Source organism: Peromyscus leucopus, chromosome 18 (assembly GCF_004664715.2).
Source record: "Peromyscus leucopus breed LL Stock chromosome 18, UCI_PerLeu_2.1, whole genome shotgun sequence".
Classification (NCBI taxonomy): Eukaryota; Metazoa; Chordata; class Mammalia; order Rodentia; family Cricetidae; genus Peromyscus; species Peromyscus leucopus.
Genome location: NC_051078.1, coordinates 19,579,715 through 19,604,172, shown reverse-complemented (window position 1 = coordinate 19,604,172; position 24,458 = coordinate 19,579,715). Strand labels below are relative to the sequence as shown.

Here is a 24,458-nt window from a genome sequence, read left to right as displayed (position 1 = left end):
GGGGTGTGTCTGCATATCATTAGCTTTCTTCTCAGCCACTTGACCGATACAGAGCTATGATATAAGGGCCTACCTGGTTTTCGGTGGTGTGAACCGTGTGTCATCTGCTTATTCCACAAAGCATTGGACTCCAGGGCAAGGGACATCATACTTTAAGACCAATCTTTTCAATCGTCACCCGACTTCCCAAGGGTAGACGGGACCTTCTTAGGCGTAGTTATAGGAGATCTCCACACTTGGACACTTTCCCTGATCTGGCATTCGTCTCTTCAGGCTGTTTGAGGAGAATGTCCTAAATTTAAACATCCAGATATAGGACAGTTCAGTTCTCACTGGGATACTTCTCAGTGCCAATCATTTCTTTTTATTTTTTTTTTTGTTTATTTTTTTATTTTATTTTATTTTATTTTGTTTCTTGAGACAGGGTTTCTCTGTGTAGCTTTGCGCCTTTCCTGGAACGCGCTTTGGAGACCAGACTGGCCTCAAACTCACAGAGATCCACCTGCCTCTGCCTCCCAAGTGCTGGGATTAAAGGCGTGCGCCACCACCGCCCGGCCACCAATCATTTCTTAAAACATGCCGCCTGGACGCCTAGGTCACCCACACACACATAAAAACACACATGTACGATCAGTGCCCGAATAGTCAGCACTGTGTTCGTCTCTCAGATTCTTTTTGTGGTGAGTCAGTTAAAAACCTGTTCCATTCTTAGAAGACAGTGTTCAGAGTCACTAATCACGCTCAAGACACGTTATTCTGTGTGGCCAAAACTGGTCCGGCTTGAGTTTGCACAGGGTCTCGTGCATGCTGTCACGGTATGTACATAGGTCAGCATACTGCTTTTTGATCGCTGGTTATGAACCAGGCACTGATCTGGGCAGCGTAGATAGAGAATTAGCGGAATCATGCTCCGCCTTCCATTTTAGGGCACACGGAGAGGATGACTCTTAGCAGAAGGGACCACAGACACACAGTGTGTTTGCTTTGCGTCTTCTAAAGTACTCGACCAAGACGTGTCTCACTTCATTCTTCCAGTCCCGTGAAGTTGACATTCATCCCTGATGGGGATGCAGAAGCTGAGGCACACAGAGGTGAAATCATTTGTCCAGTACCACACGGCTTAAGTGATGGCAGAGCCCCCGCCCTGGCTCGAGTCCTTGGCCACGTCTGAAACAGTTTTTGGTAGACTCTGCTTCTCCGTATCTGAGATACTCAACGCATTGTGCTAAGGGTTGGATGGGTGGGAAGCATAGAATGGGAAAGCAGAGCAGAGAAAGAGGACAGGCAAGCTGGTGACGCCCAGCAGGAAGAGATTCCCGTCTTGGAGCCTGAAGCATCATTTCATCTCTGCTTTTGCTCTCTCTCTTCAGTCACCCGCACCAGCGACCCCCAAGAGCATCCACCGGAGACACCGGGAGACGTTTTTCAAGACCCCTGGCAGCCTCGGAGACCCTGTCTTTAAGAAAAGAGAGAGGAGCCAATCACGAAACACTAGCTCAGCCCAGAGACGGCTAGAAATCTCGAACAGTGGGCCTGACTAACTTGACGCTCCAGTGGGTGGGGTCGCCTCCGCACCCAAAGTTCCCTGTGTCCCAGACAATGTCCCGAGGCGACCACAGGCCACCCCCGTCCTTAGCTTGTGTCTTTGCTCTCTGGTTCCGCTAACTTCCCAACATCATGAGTCACCCTATTTTCCTGAAAGTGATTATTGCTAATTATGCATTCGATGCCAGCTAGAGTCGGGGGGGCCCTGCGTGTCCCAGCGGCAGTCCTGACTGACTGGTGACTGGTGTGGTCTGGTTCAAGAATCATCCGAGTGCTGGAAGTAAGTCAGTCCTAACAGGCTGCTGGAGCCTTGGGGTTCTTCTGAAGTAGGGGGTGGGGGCTGTCTAGCACTTAACCAGGGCAAGTGGTGGCGACGTGCATACCCGCCTGCCCTGAGTGAGTCTGTGGTGAGAACTTTCTCTACAGCCTAAAGACGCTACGGCTTCCTCCTCGGGCTCCAGGAAGGAAGCCAGCCGCCTTCAGTTACAAATCCTACAGTATTATTTATTTTGTTCTTCAAGTGGGGGGGTGGGGGGGACGACTTACTGCACAAAGTTTACGACATCGGTCTAACACGTATTTTTCAGGGTATCGCGACTTGAATGTTTAAGACTTTTTTTTTTTATAAATTGCCCTGCACTTATTCTACAACTTATTAATAATGTGGATAAATGTATATGTACACAACACATGTCAAGACCAAAGTAACTGTGAATGCCCCGCCTAGGTATCGATGAACTGTGCTTGTCCCGTCTGTCCGTCTGGGGGCGTGGGACCACCACCGGAAGTCGAGGTGCCTCGCCTGCTTCTCCCGTGAACAGTGAGGTTTTACTGTTTGTTGAGAACAAAACGAAACCTACTGTGCTCCGCTTCCTTTGCGTACAGATCAATGGCTGATTCTTTTACTTTCTTTTCCTTGCCTTCCTCGTACTTGGAGGGAGGAAGGGGGGGAAATGGGCACATTCTGTCCATTCCTGAGAGCGCTCCGAAGTTCTGTGGTCCAGAAAAGGGGCGGCGGGCACAGGCGTTGGTTGGTCTAACAGATGCAGTTCTGGAAACTGCCGGACGTCTCCCCCTGTGCGCCACGTCGCTCTGGGGTTCTCCGTGTTCTGCATGGATGCGTGTTTTTACCTCGATCTTGTCTCTGCAGAATAAACCTCTTCCCCTGTCTTCCTCCTGCGGCCTTTTTCTCATGAAACTTCCTAGATTTAGAGTCTTAACATAAGGCTACCTTTTCTTTGTATTTTTGTGCCCCATAAAATACCATATAAAAGAATAAGAAATATTAATTTAAGAGACTCTGGGAGTCTGATCAAAGTAGCTTTATATTAAGTACAGGACATCTTTAGTCTTACTACCCCAACAATCGCTTTTGAAAACTTGAAATGGGTGGCCCAGATTTAACGCATTCGCTACTGATCAATTTTTTTTTTTTTTTTAATCAACACTAAGCTTCTAAAGTTGCAATAAGGCATTGTTCCCCTTTTTAAAAGTTTTTGTTTGGTTGGTTTTGTTTTCGTCTTTTCTTGAGTTAGGTAAAAATTGCATGGTGGTGGTGGTGACTCTGAATCCACACTGCTGGTTCCTTCCTGGAACACGGAAAAATCGCCCTTTTTCCGTTTATCGGACATGCAGCAAGTGAGCCTTGTTGAAGGCGCTGGCATTTAAAATCCGCCACGCTTATGAACTTCCTTTATCAAGAAGTCCGCATATCAATAGAAACACAACCCTCTTTCCTTGCTCCTGGATAACGTTCATTTATTTTGACTGTTTGCCGCCCTGTCCTATCATCGATTTTTTACTCTCGTTTGTGAATTGACCACATTAACCTCAGAGAATTTGTGGTTCTTGAGAGGGTGCGAAGAAGCAACTTCATCCGTGGGAAAACCGAGTCACTTGTGTCCGAGGGTCCCACGTGGTGCGGCTTGGGACTCTTCCAGAAGACTGATGCCCTTTCGAAGCTGCACAGCTTGACCCGGGGCGGAAGAGCAGTGGCAATCCAGTCTGTCGTAGTCTAATGAGTGCAAGAAGAAGTAACTGTTAGCGACCCTGCGGAGGACATGCTCACACCGAGTCGGTACCGAGGGGGTGTGCCGCCTCAAACCGTGCTGTCCGGGGTTTGCGAGACCCTTGCATTCTGGTACAAGAGTTGGGGGTATAACTTTTATACTTGAACCTACCTACCAAGTTTACATTGCTCGATGTAAGGTGCTATTTCTGTATTTAAATAACTCCAGTGTAAAAGCTGCTTCCTGCTTACCTTATTGCACTGCTAGGTTTCTCTGTAGATGTTAATTTTATTGCTGCTTACCGCTTTGTGTTTTCCACGTCCTTTTGGCTCCGCTCTCTCCTAGTGGCTATATTGTCCGTAGCCATCTAACTTGTAACTTTACTACATGTAAACCAATCTTTCCTTTTAGAAAAATACTAAGCTTTATATAGTAGCCATGAAAATAAAGGCCATTTAGTAAGAAATGGTAGTGATATGACTTTTAAGAACATGTTCATTTCGTTCGTGTGTGTGTGTGTGTGTGTGTGTGTGTGTGTGTGTGTGTGTGTGTGTTGGGGGTAGCATGCCATGGCACACAGGTGGAGGCCAGGGGACAACTTGTAGGAGTCAGTTCTCCCCCTAAATTGTGGGTCTTGGGGATCAAATCAAGTGGTTGGACTTCGTGGCAAGCACCTTTGCCTGCTAAGTGGTCTCACGGGCCCTGTGGGTTTTCTCTACTACTGTGTATTGTAAAAAAACGTTAACAGTGGCTACAACAGCTACGTCATCGATGCTTCCTGTGACTCTCGCACACCAGAAATAACTGCATCGGGCTGACCTGAGAGCTTGGGAGGGTCAGGACCATGCTATTGGCCTTGGGTCTGCTGTGTCCAGCTGGACGTTTAGAGCTTCCAGAATGGACTGACGTTCAATTCGGCAGTCACAACTGAGACCACCTTCCCGGCTCCTGGTGTTCGTGAGGTTAACGGCTTGTGGGTCTAACACATGCTCACTTTCATTCACACCAAAGTCTGTTATTAGCATGGTTTCCACCTAGCTCTCTAGACTTAAGAGTGTGTGGTCCATGGTACCTAGGTGTCAGCTCTGCCGCCTCGTTGTTAGATGGGACAGGCAGACATTTCAGCTGGTGTGGTCTGAAAGAAAAACGGCTCCCAAAGGGAGTGGCACTCTTAGGGGGTGTGGCCTTGTGAGAGGAAGTACGTCACTGTGGAGGTGGGCCTTTGAGGTCTCGTCTATGCTCAAAATACTACCCCGTGCCTCGGTCCACTTCCTATTGCCTGCAAGCCAAGATGTAGGACACTCAGCTACCTCTCCAGCACCACGTCTGCCTGCACGCCGCCATATCCCACCATGATAATGGACTGAACCTCTGAACTATAAGCAAGCCACCAGAATTAAATGACTATAAGAGTGGCCATGGTGTCTTGCTGGTTCACAGAGAAGAGCCTTGTGCCTGAACATCTAGGGCACAGGCAGTGTATTTTCCTCCAGCCACTGTTCCTCCCACAGCCCCTGGTTTCCACAGAAACCAACCCCAGGCTGACCATATCCTCTTAGCCCACATCCCGTGGCCTGTCTCCTCACAAAGAGGGCCCAACCAAACTCTACCCTGGCCCACCCATCTCCCCAGGAGAGTCAGTCACCAGAATCAGCTTCCTGCTTCAGGAAGGGCTGGAGGCAAGCAACAAGACACACTCCCCCTCATTCCTTGTAGGCAAGGCGAGCTGTGCCATTCTGATACCCTCACTAAATCTAGTTCCAAGTCCATTTCCTCGAACTTTTCACAATCTTGAGGGTGAGGGGACTCGATAGATGTGTTGCTCATTTTTTCCAAAACCTCCGTTAATTCTGCAGAGCCCAGCAGTGCGGAAATGCAGCATCTGTAATTGGTGCCCCAGCCACACTTGAATAGCCTGTTACGGTACCCTTCCGTTGTTCAGGATGTCCACGTCGGGAGGTGACCACTGAAGCCGTTAACATTTCCTACTTAACAGAGTCGTCCTGGTGGTTCATTTGGTGTTGAGGTGGGGTTGATTCTGTGTCTTTTCTGGCCTGGATGCTTCCAAGTCTAGGAAGTCATACCAAAAACTAAACTGGTTTCTATTGTCCCACATCTACATCCATGGCTCTGTGGAGCTCCACTGGTAACCTTTTCATCTCAGTGGCTCTGGTCAACGAGAGCTCTGAAGAGCTCGGGTGTTGATAGGCATTAAGAATGAAATGTGGGCCGGGCGGTGGTGGCGCCCACCTTTAATCCCAGCGCTCGGGAGGCAGAGGCAGGCAGATCTCTGTGAGTTCGAGGCCAGCCTGGTCTACCGAGGGAGTTCCAGGAAAGGCGCAAAGCTACAGAGAAACCCTGTCTTGCAAAGAAAAAAAAAAAAGAATGAAAAGTGGAGATCAAGGATAACATTAAACAGTTTAGGGGGAGGAGGTGCACCCCTGTGTGCCTATATAAATGGCTGAGGGTGGGGGTGGGCAGGGGTCAACAGCTGGTGTCTTTCCTCTATCACTTTTTACTTTTACTTTTCTGAGGTTTCTCAGTGAGCCTCTGCAGTCCACTGGCCTCTGCCATCCCTCCTGTAGCTAGAGTTGCAGGTGTGCACTGTGTGGGTGCCGGGGATTTGAACTCCGGTCTTCATGCTTGCACCCCGACCTCTTTATCCACTGAGCCTTCTCCCTCGCCTCACACTTCATTCTTCATCATTACGAGATGGCAGACTTATGTTAGTGAGTGTATTTGACTTAAAGAACTGGCTTGAGTATGAAACGTTTTCACGGCATTTTATAAGAAGCTCCTCTGAAAAGCAGCCAATCAATGCCCCGAGCCCTCTAAAGCGAACTTAATACTTAGCTTCCTAAGGGTAGAGGTCATATGTGACTTTTATCTGTATCCACTACGACTGCCTCAAAGGCATATCTCCAAAACACCGGAGTACTAGAGAGTTGCCCTAAAAGTTATATATATTAAATTAAAGCTTTAGAGGGCTATTTCATTACCCAGCTTCAGGAACAACAATTACCTAACACTACATCACACGGCGTTTTCATTTTAATTCAGAAGAATGGGCTCGGCGGTATAACCAACGCTTATAAAATGAATTTGGTCATGATAGTCTTCCCTTTCAGTCACATCCCGGGCAGCATGCTGTGACTCACTGGCGCATCCTTTCCAGTCACACTGCTTCCAACTTTGCCTTCCCAGCTGTGAGAGTCACCCTCTCCTGACGGCCGGCGTTCACGTCTGTTCCCCCTCTCTATTTCTTATCCCGGGGACTGAAAACCTGGCAACACAATCCCGAGACTCCATTGCTGCCAGGTATCTGACATGATTTTGACAGATCCGCCCGTCACGTAAGACTAGCAGACAGAAGGGATCCTGGGCCTGTTCCTCCTGCAGCAGAAGCCGCCCAAAGCTGCAGGGATGCGTTTGTACAGAAGACTTTTGAAAGAAGCGGAGTGATTAGTCGATGATCACAACGGACCTCTGCTTTTATGTAGCGATCTGTGGGCAAAATTGGGTTTAATCTGAGTTAATATAGCTTATCACGGTAACTGAAGTTTGAGCCATGTTCCTGAAAAACTGAGGTATCTACCTATGCCGTGATGCTGGTGTGCCTGTATAATACAAATTCTGTGACTGGAATTAATTTCATATTTTAAACCCACAGTTTACTTGAACACTCGTTAGTTGAGGATCTTGGTTAATGCCATCCTTACTTTATACACACTCTGTGACTGCAGAAGCAACTGGGAGACCTTCAGTGAGAAGTGTTTTTAAACTCAACGTAGACTTAAACAAGAACAGTCCTGGTGAAGGCCAGAGGTAGGAGGAGCCAGGTCATTTCCAAGGATTCCTTCCATCTTGCCTTGTTCCCTGCATCCAGTTTTTCTCACTGTCTGAGGCAGGTACAGCCCCACACGAGCCAAGTTCAACTGAAGAGAAAATGTGACTGTTTGGAACATCTTCCACTCTGGACTCTTCAGAAAGTCTCTCCTCAGTTCTTATAAATTCAGACTGGCCTATGCGTCTTCTATAGCTTAAATATAGCTTTTCCTTCCACAGGGCTCCACTCTGAGATGAAGAGTTACAGGCAGTTAACAACTGCAGGGAGGGAGGGAAGGAGAGAGAGAAAGAGAGAGAGAGAGAGAGAGAGAGAGAGAGAGAGAGCTCTCCCAGGGATGAGTCTCCTAATTATATATCTAATACCAAGCAGTCAGCCCTAAAATATACATATAAGCAACACTAAATGGTTGCATTTATATATTATGTTGTTATATAACAATGACAATGTCAGAAAAAGACCATGAATTTGAGAGGGAGAGTGCCAAGAGGGGTCTGGGGGGAGTTGGAGCAAGAAGGGGGTAATGGTACAATTATATTCTAATTCAAAATAAAATGAAATTTAAAATACATACAGTTTTCTCCAAGGTCCATGTGTTAACCCCTTGATGCCAAGGGCAACACCAGTGGCACATAGTGGCATCTTTGGAAAGTCTGGCCTAGTGGGAAATCCTTGTGTCATTGGAGGATATATCCTTGTAGGCCGAGTTTCTCTGTGTCTTGGCAGCCACTCCTAAATAACCACTCAGAAACGTAATATTAATTATAAATGCTTAGCCGGGCGTTGGTGGCGCACGCCTTTAATCCCAGCACTCGGGAGGCAGAGGCAGGTGGATCTCTGTGAGTTCGAGGCCAGCCTGGGCTACCAAGTGAGCTCCAGGAAAGGCACAAAGCTACACAGAGAAACCCTGTCTCAAAAAGCCAAAAAAAAAAAAAAAATTATAAACGCTTGGCTGATAGCTCAGGCTTGTTACTAACCAGCTCTTACAACTTAAATGAACCCATATTTCTTATCTAAGTTCTACCATGTGGCTCGTGGCTTTTTACCTCATTTTCTACAAGTCCTGCTTCTTCTGTGTCCAGCTCGTGACTCCTTGACTGTCCCCTTCTTCCCAGTGTCCTTAGTCTGGTTCTTCTGCCTCACCAGCTATTGGCCAGTCAGCCTCTTTAGTAAATCAATTTCGGTGACATACAGTCACGTGGTATAAAGGAATATTCCACATGTCCTTGAAGGGATAATAAGCCCCTGGCCACCTCCTCTCTCCCTCTGCTTCATAGTTTGCCTTGTGACCTTTTCCTTTTACACTTGATCCTACCATCACCAGCTATTGCTCTCACCAAAAAGGAGCCAAGGTAGGTACCACACCTTTGGACCTATAAAACTACGAGCTCAATAAACACTTTGCATTTATAAGTGAGCTATCTCCACTGTTTTATCACAGTAATGAACAGCTGACTAAAAAACACTCACTTTGGACCAGCTAGGTCTAGACAAGATTATCTTTTCTATTAAATAATAAAATTAATATCATGGGACAGAAGCATGTGGGCTCTGTGAAGGGAGATTGACCCCTGAACAAAATTCAGCCTCAGTTAAAATGGAAAATGCAGAAACTCGATGTTGGCCAGCAACAGGGATTTCACTCTCTCCCTACTCGCTTCCCTGAAGTGACAGGACATCAAACCACAAGAAGTGATGATCAGGCTGTCGGTCTCTACCTTTATAATCTGCTGTCACCCAAGGTATGCATTCCCTTCTGCTCCTGGGTCCCTGCTATCCCTGTTGGCATCACTGTGAGTTCCTTGGATACCATGACTGTGGGAGCCCACAAAGGACTCCAGTTTGTGGCTTGATTCCATCTTGACTCAAGGTCAGAGAGTTCAAGCTTGTCTTTGCTCTTTAAGTTTGGATAACAGGATGCTTGGCCAAAGGCATGGTTACCAGGTGTCTTGAGAATTAAGAAGGTGTTTGCACTTGTTTGTACCTTGAATCATGCTGTCCTTGAGATGGGGGAGGTCTTTTGCCTCCCCTGCTTTGGGTATAAAAGGGTCCTGAGAAACAAACTCAGGGTGACTATGGTATTGACCCAGAGCCCTCCCGATGCTATGTTGTGTGTCTGTCTTTTTATTTTACATCATCTATGTCTCTATTTTTCATATCTATTATTTCTCAGTCCTCACTCCTCCATTCCAGACTGCTTGACAGTCAGGCGGGACCCAGCACATGACCAACTTTATGAAATACCCTAGGCCTTCTTCATCCAGACCCAGAGCTTCCCCAAGCTTTCTGCCTCCGAGTCGCCTTTACCAACCCTGGCATCCCCTAGGAAAACTGCAGCTTTACATAGAGCCCAGAGATCCAAGGCTTGTGAATCTGCCTCTGGGCTTTTCAGCCACAAAAAATATTTTAGGTGGGAAGATCCATGATCCCTTGTCCTACAGTCTGCCCTTTGGGGCAGCTATCAATAAAACATCAACTTGGTATGCAAAAGCAGTCAGCTTTTTCAACCTACAAGGCCGTTTTGGTCAAATGACTCAATTGTTTCAAGGGCATACATCTCAGAGAAGCATACACAAGCTAATATATAAGGATGCTTGTTGTAAACCCATGAAAACAAAATTGAAAGTCTCAATGACACAGACAAATTGGATCTATTCACATAATGCACTACTGTTGACTAAATGGAATATCTAGATCTGTACGGGGCAATATGGACACATCTGAAAAATATCTAATGTTGAGTGGGGATGGAAATGATACAAAGATTGGATTTTACAGCACTTCAAATTTAAAACACTTTTGCAGAAAATATATAAAAGGATAACGTGCACGTGTATACACACACGCGCACACACACACACACACACACATACACACACACACCCCACCCTGACAACAATAGGTTATTCCAGACAGGAAGAGCATGGAGGGGGAGGGGCTACTGAGAGGTCTTCAGTGGCATCTGAAACATCCCGTTTCTGTTAAGGCAAAGGAAACAGAAGTCACTTGGGCAAAGAGCAGCAGTCATCCTGGGATAAGCAAATACCTGTGTCTGTGCTTCTCTGTGTGATGAAATATTTTTACAAGACTTATAGCCATCTGCTGGCTCCTGCATTCGGGCTTCGCATGGAGCCGTGGGTTATCGGGCTGGTCCGAATATCTCCTGCAGCTTCCTGCGGGAAGTTTGCACATCCTCTCACACAGAGCTCTGAGAGGCCACGACTCACTTGTTCCCCAGAAACGCGGGAGGAAGTGACGCGTGTGCCGTTGGAGCAGAAGGTCTGAGATAGCATCTGTGGGCCTTTCCATGTCAGTTTTTCACCCTTAGCCAGGAAACCAGTTGTCCCAGACCAGGGTCATTTGGCCACGCAGGGTCTGGAATAAGAAACAGACGCCTGGCCAGGGTGGCCTATAGGGAGCGTGCAGGTGAGCAGATGGAAAACACATTTCTCAAGCTTCGGAGGTTTCGGGTTGCCTGCCTCCTCTGTCTAATTTATGGCTCTGCTGGCTGACACGATTTCAAAGTGTAATAGGAAGCACAGGATCCCACCTGACACCACGGCTGTCCTTTTTAGAAAATCCAAGTTTTCAGAATGACTATGACTCTCCCAACCTTTGGCCGCCATCCCCCAAAGCACTGAAGTTACAGGACGCATGGCCACACCATGAGTGCTGGGGATTTGAACTCAAGTCCCCACACGAGTACAACAGCGCCACATCTTCTCAGCCCCAGCCCTGGAAATGTCATCCTGCCCCTACCACCTCGTGGAGAGCTTTACCACAGCCTGGCTTCGAAGGTAAAAGCGTGACTTAGCCTGGCAGGAGCGCACTTTGGAGAGGATTGGTAACACACGATTCGTTTTCTTCCTGCCCTCAAATTCCATTTGTATTCCTCTCTAAAATCTGTCTGCCTAGGTAGTCTCTGGAGGGCTACGATCTCTCCTTCCCTTATCTTTAGGTCCCTTCTCCCACCACAAAAGTACAGACTATCTCCAGTGCGGTGATGCATGGGCTGCCTGGGTGTGGGGACCACAGGGTCCCCCGTCATGGGTGACGATGGTACCACTATGCTGAGAACCGTAATCAACAAGCAGAAATCAAATACTATTCCAGGCCCCAGGGTCTCCGATTATTTTGCTATCAATGCCTTAAGTGGGACCCAACCTATTGTCCACCGATGGAAAAGAAAATTATTGAAAAATGCAAAGCCCTTGGAGGTAAGGAACTAAAAATCATCTTTCCAAACTGGATTAACGTTGCCTCATAAAATTTCTTTCATTCCCATTCTGGGGTTGATATTTCTTGAGGCTTATATGTAGAATATGCAATAAATATGAACGGCATCGATGCTGGTCCCTGTCACGTGTTAATAACAAGTGTACATCCCGGGAGTGTAGAGTGATTACTTAAAACCTCGACTGTCTAAGAGACAAATCTCAAAATACAACATGTGTTTTGAATGTTTAATTATTGATCAATGTTCTAAATACATTTGTGTTTTTATGAGCGATGAAAACGTACTGAACTAAAGCCTCATATTCAAGCAAACAAGTAAAACTTAAATTTAGCCCGTTTATTTTGATAGAGAACTGTATGCATAGATTTTTTTTACAAACACACCACTATGTGTATAACATGAGGCGTTTGGAACATCGCTGTATAAAACACGAGAACGTAGGTCTGTTGGGGGACTGAGATTCGCACATCAGCTCAAGGAAGAAGGAGAAATACGTGAAAATCACTCATTTAAAAAAACGCTTCCGGCCATGCGGTGGTAGCGCACGCCTTTAATCCCAGCACTCGGGAGGCAGAGGCAGGCGGATTTCTGTGAGTTCCAGGCCAGCCTGGGCTACCAAGTGAGTTCCAGGAAAAGTGCAAAGCTACACTGAGAAACCCTGTCTCGAAAAACAAACAAACAAACAAAAACCTGTCTAAAAACGCTTCCCGGGTGCTTTTAAAATAGCTGGTGTACATCAAGGCGCTATTCTATTTGTGTATACGAAAAGAGTGATGAGTTTTGTCTTAATATTTGTGAATATTAATATTCACAAACCACAGGAAACTATCCTCCTTATGGGGACTTTTCAAACCACGCAGCCCCGCCACCTCCTCCGGCTCCCCACCCATTCCCAGCACTGTCCACAAGGTGGCGGTAGCGTCCGCAGAGCGTGACGGATCTCCACAGCCAGATGTTTCCAAACCATTTCCCTTGCAACCAATACATTAAACAAACTTTACATCGCCCTTGAATTATGACATATCTGGAGTGAATCATGGCTGGATCTCAAAGGATTTCATTAAATTTTCCTGTCATGTGACAAACTAATTCTATAAATACCAGGGATTTTCTCCTCCACCTGGGACGGATCTAGACGTTAAATTTCATTTTTTTCTATATATATACCTCTCTGCCTTTGTCTCCCCTCGTGCTTACACATTCGGCTGGCTCCCTAGCTCCAGTTGCTAAGCAACTAAAAGAGCTTTGTTTTTCTTAAACCCTAGCCATTAACTGTCCTCATTTTCTCTAACTAGAACATGGCTGCAGACCAGTTTCCCACCTCTTTCTAAAATCCCAGAGCAGTATGCTTTTTGACTCATGTTAATAGCATGGTAAATCACATCACAATGGGCAAATGCAGGCGAAGGAAACTCAGAACATATGCTCCACTCTGCACAAAGTGCTCACGCCCTGCACGAAGGACCCATTTTGCCCAAGCAAGATCACAATTTTATTGAGCACTTATTACGTGCGAGGTACTCTGCTAAATGTATATTTCTTTTAATACTAACACACACACACACACACACACACACACACACACACACACACACACACACTCCACTTCACTTTCTGGGGGCTTTTATACCCCAGCAGAGAACATCACTATACAAAAGTATGGGGCGTTTACCCACCACCCCCACAGTTTCCCCAGAGTTTTCTTGAGTGTGAGCAGCAGGAAATATTAGATAGAAGGATTTATAGCGGAGAATATTGCAGAGATAAATAGATAGAAAATAAAGGATAGCCTCAAGAGGGCCCGGAACCTATTCCAATGGGCCCCAACTGTCTCTGCCCCAGGTTTTTCAGAGACGCCAAGGGGTGGAGCAAAAGACCTCCTCCCCCAGCACAGCCAAGTGCAGACCATCTCAGACACCTGCACTCAGGCCCGTGGTCCTGATCATCCTCTCTATGCGGACCTGCTGGGTAAAGCCACGAGGAACCCGAGAATGGGCTCCCACACAAAAGGTATTGCATTTTGAGGAAGGGAAATAGAGACACTATCCAAATAACCATTCACACAGCCATCTTAGGCATAAACAGGAACATATGCTTATTTAAAGCAAGGGTCTCACTATGCAGCCCTTGCTGGCATTCAGTTCCTGGTCCTCCTGCCTCTACTTCCCAAATGTTGAAGTCACAAGCACATGTAGCGAGGGAGGTAAACTTATTTTTAAAGTTTCTTTCATTTTTACTCATGTCTATGGGTGTTTTGCTTGCGTGGACATTTGTGTACCGTGTGTCCGATGCCCAAGCAAGCCAGAGAAGGCAAAGGTTCCCTGAGACTGGAGTGACAGATGGTTGTGAGCCACCATGTGGGTACTAGAATCAAACTCTGGCCCTCTGAAAGAGCAGTCAGTGCTTTTAACAAGCCAGGTCTCCAGCCTGCAAATTTATAATTATTTTTTAATGTTATTTTTTAATTTGGGGTTTTTCAAGACAAAGTTTCTCTATATAGCTCTGGCTGTCTTGGAACTCACTCTCTAGATCAGATAAGCCTCAAACTCAGAGATCTGCCTGACTCTGTCTCCCAAGTGCTGGGATTAAAGGCGTGTACCACCATGCCTGTCCTATTTGTTGTTGTTTTTTAATATCCAAGACTAGAAATGTGATGCTCACAGAAGTTAAAATATTGGTCCTTGGGAAAATGGCAAAAGTATATTCTGTCACAGTCACAATAATCCAGCACATGGCTTCTTGCTCATATTGTATTCTGAATGTTACAGAAACTGCTATTGCTCTATACCATTGTTCAACATATAAAAATGGGATGAGAATGTCTACACTAAAACTGGCACTTCAAAGCATGACATGGATGTTTGCAGCCCCCACAGGAACGGACTGAGTGACTGGGGTTTGGGGTAGTACCATCTGGGAAGGTAGACACCCTATTTAGACATTTGGTTTTCCCTCTGTAAGAGTAAAAGTAAGCCGGGCGGTGGTGGCGCACACCTTTAATCCCAGCACTCAGGAGGCAGAGCCAGGCAGATCTCTGTGAGTTCGAGGCCAGCCTGGTCTATAGAGTGAGATCCAGGACAGGCACCAAAACTACACAGAGAAACCCTGTCTCAAAATAACCAAAAAAAAAAAAAAAAGAGTAAAAATAAATGTTATCTTTGTCATAGGCATGATCTAAAGATTAGCATTGTATATTAATTGGAATTTCCTATCTTCCTATACTGAATGAACCCCAAATGTACAATGGCTCAAATCTTAAGTTTTCCCATCACTGTAGTACACCCCTCTTTCTGAATGACAGGTTGGTGGCAGTGTTACCATCTTCAACACATGGCCTTCGGGGTTACCCAAGGCCTCGTTCTCACCCACATAAGCTACAAGCAGGAAAGGATGGGAGGAGAAGGTGAAGAAAGCCGAGGCCTACTTTGCTTCCATTCACACCTTATCAGCCAGAAGCTCAGGCTGATACAAATAGCCACCTGCAAAAGCCTTCAAGACGCAAGTCTTGGCGGTTTCGCTGGGCGCAGGTTAAACACGGCACACCCTGCTTTTTGCGATAAGCCTTGCGACTGCTCTAAGCAATTCCACATAATAATTCATCTAGACCTCACAATGGCCCTGCAAAGGCGGCCCCGTTCTCCCTGTGTGTAGACAGGAGAACCAGGGCCGCCCTGCTTCAAGTGGCAGGGCCTAGATGTGCACACAGTCAGACAGAAACGCTCATGTACGCACACGCTACGATTTGACCATCAGACTGGGGGGTTGGAATGCATATCCAAGGAATCTGCAACGCGAGGTGTCCTTGATAATGCAGTACAGGACTAGTCAGAGGCTAAGGAAAAGGTTGAGTCAGCCCCTGCTGCATAGTTCCCAGAGGACTGTGGACAGCCGTCTTAACTTTATATCTTCATCGGTAAAACTGAGGTGACAGTTGCCTCTCGGTACTTGGAAAAGATGGGGCGCACACATTCCTCTAGGCTGAAACGGTCACAGCCCAGGCATTGGCACCCCAAGCCATTCTGATAGGATCTGTCCTTTGGGGAGCTGAAGTGTGCCCCAAGTCTGAGCGACACTGGGCAGGCGCCTGGCACAGGCCTGATGGCCTAGGTGTCACCTCTCATCTATGTCGGTGTTGCTGACACACACTGGGGTCCGAGGAAGAGATCTCAGCTCTCCCCTGATACTGCAGATAAAGGGCCACGGCCTGCAGAGATGAAGGAGGGAGCTGGGCGATGTCCTGGGGCTGTGTCACGTGGGAAAGTAGAAAGCAGACAATGTAACGCCAATCTTAACAGGTCTTATTAATAAAAACAAACCCAGAGCCAGGTATTGGGGTGAACACCGAAAGATCAGAGAAGTAGAACCAGCCACAGCTAACCTCGCCTCAACAATTCCTCAGCTGATCCCGTTTCCTCAAACTGGAAGCCTCTGAGTCCTCATCCAGAATGGATCTCAGCTGAACTGCTGCTCAAAAGCCTAAAAGCTTAACCAGCTCTAGTTCCTGGTCCTCATGCCTTATATACCTTTCTGCCTCCTGCCATCACTTCCTGGGATTAAAGGCATGTGTCACCATGCCTGGCTGTTTCCAGTGTGGCTTTGAACTCACAGAGATCTGGATGGATCTCTGCCTCCTGAATGCTAGGATTAAAGGTGTGTGTGCCACCATTTTCTGGCCTCTGTGTCTGTCTAGTGACTTTTCTGTTCTCTGACTCCAGATAAGTTTATTAGGGTGCACAATATATTGAGGGACACAGTATCACCACAAGAGAGTGACATTTCCTGTCATTCTCCTCCACACATCCTTACAAGGACCAAATCGGTTTTCCACCGTCAGAGTTTAACAGAAGAGGCCCGATTCTTGCGTTCAGGGCCTCTCTGCCTATTCTTCCCGCCTTGCTCGCGGTCACCAATGTCCTTTACTGGGAATAATCTTTCAACTTTATAGTTCAATGCGAAACCCAAACTCGAAATGGCCAGGTGAGGTAATGTTTAGTTTGAATGTGTTTCCGAGGAGCGTCCGTCCGTCCGGAGTGAGGTGACCGGAGGTCTCATCGCAAATAAAACGGGGAAGTCTGCAAGGGTGGGAAAGAGAAATACCAACAATGAAATACTCCAGCGAGAATGTTAAAAGAAACACTACCGTGTCCAGAGGAAAGACTACCCCGTATATACTGTGGGGTGCTGCTCCTTGAAGCTCTGAAGAAGGCTACTTGGTCACACAAACACACACGGAAGCTCTTTTCTTAATGAACTTTCCTTGAGTTCATTGTTTTTTACATTCAGTGTGGAATGGACCCAATGGTTATATTGTGGCACCACCTCTCAGCTATAAAAAGCAAGTCTAAAAATAGAGCCTCAGCCTGGCTCATAATGAAACATTGTGAATATATTTTTCAGGCTGATGTGACAACCTTTTCACTACCCCAGAACTACAAAAAATTAGGAAATTCATGAAGGGTACCCCCTCTTCCTCAGAATGCCTTGAAAACGAAAGCACAAAGCATTATCTGGAGGTGCTCTGGTTCAGGAGCTTGGATGGATGGATGGATGGATGGATGGATGGATGGATGGATGGATGGATGGATGGATGAGTTGATTGATTGGTTTTTTGAGACAGTGTTTCTCCATTTAATTTTTTGTTGTTGTTTGTTTGTTTTTTCGAGACAGGGTTTCTCTGTGTAGCTTTGCACCTTCCCTGGAACTCACTCTGTTGCCCAGGCTGGCCTCAAACTCACAGAGATTCGCCTGGCTCTGCCTCCCGAGTGCTGGGATTAAAGACATGTGCCACCACCGCCTGGCCTCTCCATTTAATTTAACAGTGCCAGCTGCACTGGAACTCTCTTTGTAGCCCAGGCTGGCCTCCAACTCACAGAGATCTGCCTGCCTCTGCCTCCCGAGTGCTGGGATTAAAGGTGTGAACCACCATGCCCAGCCAGGAGCTTAGATTTTAAAGGAAAGCAAGAAGTCTCTGGTCCTGGAGGCTCAACATGAAGTTGGGGATTAGACTCACAGGGTTCGGATCCATGCGGCCCTTTGCATGTGGTTTAGCACTTCTGAGCCTCGGTTTCTACTGTCCAGGATGAACCACAGGACCTGACACAAAACCTAGAGAGATCCAAGGCATTGCAACATTCACTGAGACTTCCTAGATGTACATTTTTGAATCTAGGTATTGGAATATCAGTTTGTATATGCTGAGGGAGCTGCCTGGTATTTGAGTATCACATCTGTTTTCATTTCTGAGATTCTGTGTATAATTTAGTTTTGGGTACTTCAAGGATATTTGGTGGTTGCCAGAGTCAGCACTTAGCCGACTTTCAGCCGTAGGACCACTTAGGATATGACTTAGGCTTGCAAGCAGACCAGCTGTCTCAGGGCTGTGAAAATATATGTAGAACATCACAGGGGTGGGGGGTGGGGGTGGGGACACTGGGACCAGAGTCCTGACAGAAGATATGTACTAGCTCTGGGCTGTCTTCCCACCTCTTGTTCTGCCAGAAAAACAATTCCTTTAATGAAATACAAATACAATACATTTAATGAAAATGAAATCATCCCGGCTAAGATAAGAAAGGTCCCCTACTCCCTCCCAGGACAGAGTATGGTAGACACTAGAAAACAGGAAATTAGAATTCATAGGAGCAGAGTGATCAGAAGCTCTTTTGAGAATAACATGCCTATTGTGAAATGCTGTTTACAGTGAGGTATTGCTATCCTCACACGTCTGTCATCCTATTGGAGTTTTATTAATGGGATGTGTGGAAACTAGGTTAGAGTTGAAGTTCTCATCAGAATGAAATCTAACAGTAGATATGGAAGTGAAAGTCCAGCATCAAGTTGACCATGGGGACATAAGTCTAAATAGACTTCATGACCATAGGGACATAAGTCCACATAGACTTCATGACCATAGGGACATAAGTCCACATAGACTTCATGACCATAGGGATGTAAGTCCACATAGACTTCATGACCATAGGGACGTAAGTCCACATAGACTTCATGACCATAGGGACGTAAGTCCACATAGACTTCATGACCATAGGGACGTAAGTCCACATAGACTTCATGACCATAGGGACGTAAGTCCACATAGACTTCATGACCATAGGGACGTAAGTCCACATAGACTTCATGACCATAGGGACGTAAGTCCACATAGACTTCATGACCATAGGGACGTAAGTCCACATAGACTTCATGACCATAGGGACGTAAGTCCACATAGAATTCATAGGAAGCTGGGGTCAGGAGTGAGGCTTGCTTAGGTTGTATTATCTGGGACTAGATTGAACCAGCTGTGCTTGGGTATCTGGGGTTAGACGGATTCTGGATAATATCTGGATTGTGTCTCCTGGATTGTGTTATATAAACAGAGAACAAACGGAGAAAGAGTTCTGTGTGTTCCCCTACCCCGAAGGCTCAGGAAACATTGGGGAAGGGAGGGTGGAAAGTCCATAAGAACCAGAGACCAGGGAGGACCAGGGTTTTTTCTGGAGGTGGCAGAACCGATGATACATTCATGAACTCACAGCAGCTGGGGTTATGCAATACCTACCCAAGACCGAGCCAATCAACATTCCAACACGGAGCCGGCTCATGAGTCCCCTCCCCAACTAAGGAGCCATGCACGGGGGTAGGGGCAAGAATCCGTTTTCTTTAAGGGTGTAGCCCTTGTTAGGTTGGCCATGCTCGGGTAGATGGATGATGATGACTCCACACCCCTGAGTATGTGTGTAGCACACGCTAGACTCAGTGAGTTAGTAAAAGAGACAGAGGGAGGGAGAGCCAGAAGAGAGAGGGGGAAGGAGGGAAGGAGGGAGAGAGAGAAAAGGCAAGTAGAGGAGAGAAAGGGAATGAAGTTGAAGGGGGGGCCTGAAGAGTGGACCTGGGAGGAATTAGGTGGAGGACGGGGATAAATGTAATCAAAATGTGCTGTATACATATATGAAATTCTCAAAGAATTAATAAAATATTGGCTATTTAAAATATTGTGTAAGAGATACTAAAAATTCAATCGGTCCACCTCCATTCTACTCTCTTTCCAGCTGGAGAGGTTGAAATGCTCTAACTGCAGATCTCCTAGACTCCCTGTGAGGTCAGTTCTACCAGTTGATGTACCAGGGAGAGGTTAAAGATGAAGGCGGTAGTGTTCATCTTCCTGTGTTTCTAGGATGTTGCTGCTGGTATATAAGGTCCTGGAAATGTGACTCTTTCTCATAGCACTATCCCGGGATGCATTCTCTAGCTTCCCAGATACGTCATAGTAGTTATAACGTTGGCAAAGGTTATTCATCTTTCTAAGCATGGTGTTCTATTCTAGACATGGTCCCTGTGGTTCCGTATACTCTGTGACTATCTCCTCTTGGCCTTGGTGAGTAGCATATGTTTAGCTAGGACAATCAGAGTCTCTAACCTCTCCCCTAGACCCCCCCACAGACATTCTTTCCCTTTCTCATCATTAGAATTGGAGTATAAATTCCAATTATGTATTATGTGGTCTGTTAAACTTTACAAGGTTAAGGATCATGAAATAATTTTTCATAATTGGAGAATCCAGTTTCACATGTTGGGATTCTGTCCATTTTCAACAAGTACTTCCAGAAGATACTGGGTAGATCACCCTTTGAGACACGGTGCTGAGTTTGCTGGGGCGTGGTTCATCTGAGTGGTCATGCAGAGTCTGTATTCCGGCAACCAGTGAGTTTCTGCAGAAGCAAAGAAAAGTGAATCTTAAGCTTGGAGGAAATGGGGACAGGAAGCTGAGGAGGCAAAGAGAAAGACAGAGTGAAAAAGAGCAGAGAGAGGGTGCTTACCGTTCTCTCTCTCTCTCTCTCATTTGGACCTTTTGAGCCCTGGCTGCACTGCCTCACCTAGGGTAACACATTCTCGTTTGGATTATAAACAGCTCCTTTTATCTAAGCCAGAGTCCGTTAGTCTATCTTCTCCTTCTTAAAAATAGCATGGTGAGTCATCTCTAGAATCCTAAGAATGTTTATGAACCTAATGGAGACATTTCAACCACACGGCATACTTCTGAATGTGAAGCTATTTTTAGAGGTCAGCTCCATAGGTCCTAATAGTAAAGCCATGACTGCGTGATGACTTCGAGACACACTGGAAGTCGCAGCGTGACAGCTGGGATGACTGTGCCTTACAGGCTCATGTTTTGACATTTACAGCAAAATTACATTTGATGCCAGGGTGTATCAGGCCTAATGTTATCATGGGTTGCTTTCTGTTTTGGAGGTAAGACTATTTGGGCTCAGAGAGATGAAAACTTACCTAGATACCAGGTACATACCTAGATACCTAGATCACATACCTAGATAACAGGTTCAGAGTGTGATTCTAAGCCAATACCACCATCTTTCCATGTCCAGTTTCACAAGCATAGACACACAGGAAAGAAATATGTAAAGAAAGCAGGCTACCTTGAGTGTGTAGCATCCATCTTTCCTGGAGGGGGGTGGGAAAATACAGATGAGCCTTTCAGGAAGAAAAGTCATAAGCGTCTGAGGCAGGACTGAACAAGGGTTGTGTGTTTGTGTGTGTGTGTGATGAATGACAAGAGAAAGTGCCCAGGAAGGAGTAATGGAGCTGTGGAGGACAAGGACACCCACAGTAGAGGGAGAAATGCTCCCTATCTTCTTCTAGAGTCGGCCATAGTGAAAATCTCTCTCTAATTGGTACCATCAAATATATGAACACTATGAACAAATACACTGCCTTACTGATCTGTGTTCCCACTTTAATTTAAAAATTCCTTCCTTATGTATTAGCTTCACTGCGGTCATGTGAAGAAAGTCCCAGAAGATACACACACACACACACACACACACACACACACACACACTCACACAGCAGGGGTGGGCAGTAGTTCCACAGTTTTTGTTTTCAAAACCAGGCTGCAGGTTGCATTCATCTTCCAGATATACTTTACCAGAGCCTACAGCACTGAGAAATTGCTAATAATAATAATAATTTTTTAAAAAGGTTGCTACTTAAATTTCTTTGAACTTCAATAGAGATCCCGGTAAAACTTGGGTTTAATTGCAATTCGGAAGAAAATTTAAGTCGCTACCATGTCCCAGGATTATAAGCAGTGGTTTGAATCCCTCCCGCATTTCCTTCTATACCAGATAGTGGAAAATGTTAAAACAAGGGGGACGCAGTTTGGGTGTGCCGGGTACATTGGAGTTAAAGCACTGGCTGAGCATCACTGTGAACCCAATGTGGTCTGTAATATTTTACAATAAAATAAGTCGTAGACTTACAGCAGGAAATACTGTAACAGTCACGCTGTTCCATCCAAGCAGTGCCAATTTAAGTCAAGTAAAAAATAGTGCACTGGGGTGCAATTTAATGTTACAGAAGATTTTCATAAACTGGGAAGTCAGATTATAACCACGTTGATTAGACCCAAAGGGAGCCAAAGGGTTTTGCTTCGTACTTAAAAACATGGAATAAGAGCAAGTTTGCCTGAGTGAGTACCCAGCACTCATAATTGCGTTACGAAGTCCATTATGAGAGACACTAAAACAAAACACGGCAGAGATGTTCAGACAGCGTTAGCCATGAGTGTGGCCTCACAGGGTGGGGACTCTTACCTTTGGAAGGTGACACACAGGTGGGACATGCATAAGGAGAAGACAAAACAGCAAGAAGATAAAGTATTTAACTCTCTTGCTCACTGTGGTTCTCAACACAAATGTTGAAACTCAAGAAATGAGCAAAAAAACAGAATTCAGAAATCGGTAGTCTTCGGGCAGCAGCGGCCTTGGGGAGAGAGAAATACGTCACTCTGAGGTTGTTCCTGGTTGTGACTGATCCCCCCATCTCCAAAATAAGTATGGTGGACTGCAGCTTCAAGTACTTCTCCTTATAAAGTGTCCCAGAGCCAGAGAAACGCTGCCATTACTGGAGTTGATTGAAAAACTTCAAATGCGGTTTCCCAGTGTCAAAAACCGCTTTCCATGGAAAGTGGATCTGAGACTCACTCCCGCTCTGTGCAATACGCAGGAATATGGAGATATTCTTTCTCTGGGCATCCTCCCATGGATCAGTGGGCAGCACGGACCTTGGACTTTAATCCCCACCACTCGGTTTTCAGAAGTTGGAAGCATGTGTTAGAACATGGCAAGGGGAACAAATGAATGCTACCTTTGGAGGACGGAGTCAGTCAAGAAAACGTGGTATTGAAAACACGGAAGTGTCTCTCCGAGGTCAAGGGGAAGAACGGTGGGACCTGGGAAGCGGAATCCAGCCCAGACGCATTGTGGGAGGATGTGGTGCCCTGGGCATGCCGCTGCTGTAGATGAAGGACCATTCTGCGAAGAGGAAGGATGGGGAGCAGGGACGCAGGGACAAGAAGGAGGGCCAGGGAGTCAGCAACTGTCAGAACCCCCCTGCCTCACTGGCTGGTGTACTGTTGTGATTGGACGATCGTTACAGGGTCTAGTCACTGTACCGAACACTCAGTCATGAGTCACTCGGTCCCGACCAAACCTCAGTGTGCTCATCAACCCCCACATTCTAACTGGTTTGCAAAGGCTCCGGGAGGGTAAATGAATTGCTGGTGTTGTAATGGAAGACCGTGGTCTTAACCTCCTGCTCCATCACCCTTCGTGAAGGTAGGGGATATGAGGCCATCCCAGACAACATCACACAAAGGACTGCAAAGCACGATGGTTCTGACATAAGGAAGGATAGTCCATGTTTAGTGGGGTGCCCAGCTCAGTATTAGCTATTAGTTACCAACCCGACACGCCCTCCTAAAACCCTCTAACATCATCTGCATTCCACAGAGGAGAAAGCTCAAGTGACTTGCAGATGAAAACTGGAATCCCAAATCCTCGCTTTTCACCATAGAGCAACTCTGCCTTGCAGTTAAAGGGTGGGGGTGGGGGTGGGGGTGGGCGATAATTGGCTTAATTCCTGGCTTGTAAGAAACGAGGCTATTATAACCTAGTTAAACGTTTTCAAAATTCTCCGCATAGAAAATGAAACTGTCAAATCCTCTTCCATCTCACTTCTGAGTCAGGTCTGAAGGCAGGCAGGCAGCCACCGAGGAATTGTTCGGGACCCACAGCCCGCTGGCAGGCGGCCCCGGCTCCTACTTGCTGACGCAGCTCAAACCTCTAACTTGAATAACGTTTTCTCTTTCCAAAGGAGACCTTTTAAAATACTTCCCTCCAGCGAGTAACCACAGGAGAGGTTTATACTTAAAACAGGCTGGAGAGGGAAGATCGAGTTTTTTTGAAAATATTATTTTACTTTGTGTAAGTCAGAAACCATATGGAATTTCCACCCTCACGTAGCACATAAATGGCTTTGCCTGCCTTTCTGGAAACCTGACCCCCCCAACCCCCCAACCCCCCACCCCCATCAAACCCCAAGCTAAGCAGCATCTGGAGATGAGCTGCTGTCTGGAACTGATACTGCCCAAAGCGGGTGGGGGAGCTGTGACCCAGGACTACTCTCAGGAAGGAAGGGAGTTTGTGAAGACAGACGCCAGAGACATCGTATTTTGACCCATCAGGGCTTGTCCTGATCTTACCTCTCAAATCCTAACCATTTATCTAGTGCGGGTCTAGGACGGCATTTTCCTCCTGTTTTTTTTTTTTTTTTTCTTTCGAGGGTTTCCAAAGACGTGAGGACAACGCACTGTTCTGCCAGCTCGTGTGACCCATGACTCTTAGAAAGCAGGGACATGAACAATGGGGGCTCTTTGGCCACAGTCGTGATTTGGCATCCTGTGGCTTAATTTATCCTATCTGTTGGATTTTTTTTTTCTTTTGAGACAGGGTTTCTCTGTGTAACA

At 46.3% G+C, this 24,458-nt stretch overlaps 1 protein-coding gene across 1 annotated transcript in view; it reads left to right on the top strand.

Moving 5' to 3' along the window:
* The window catches only part of E2f7 (E2F transcription factor 7), a 40,227-nt gene extending 36,207 nt beyond the window's left edge, over window positions 1-4,020 (top strand). The window contains exon 13 of the mRNA XM_028873040.2: window positions 1,371-4,020. Within this exon, the coding sequence (XP_028728873.1) occupies window positions 1,371-1,541 (171 nt within the window). The 3' untranslated portion in view covers window positions 1,542-4,020. The remainder of the gene's footprint in view (window positions 1-1,370) is intronic.
* Window positions 4,021-24,458: the final 20,438 nt, after the last annotated feature.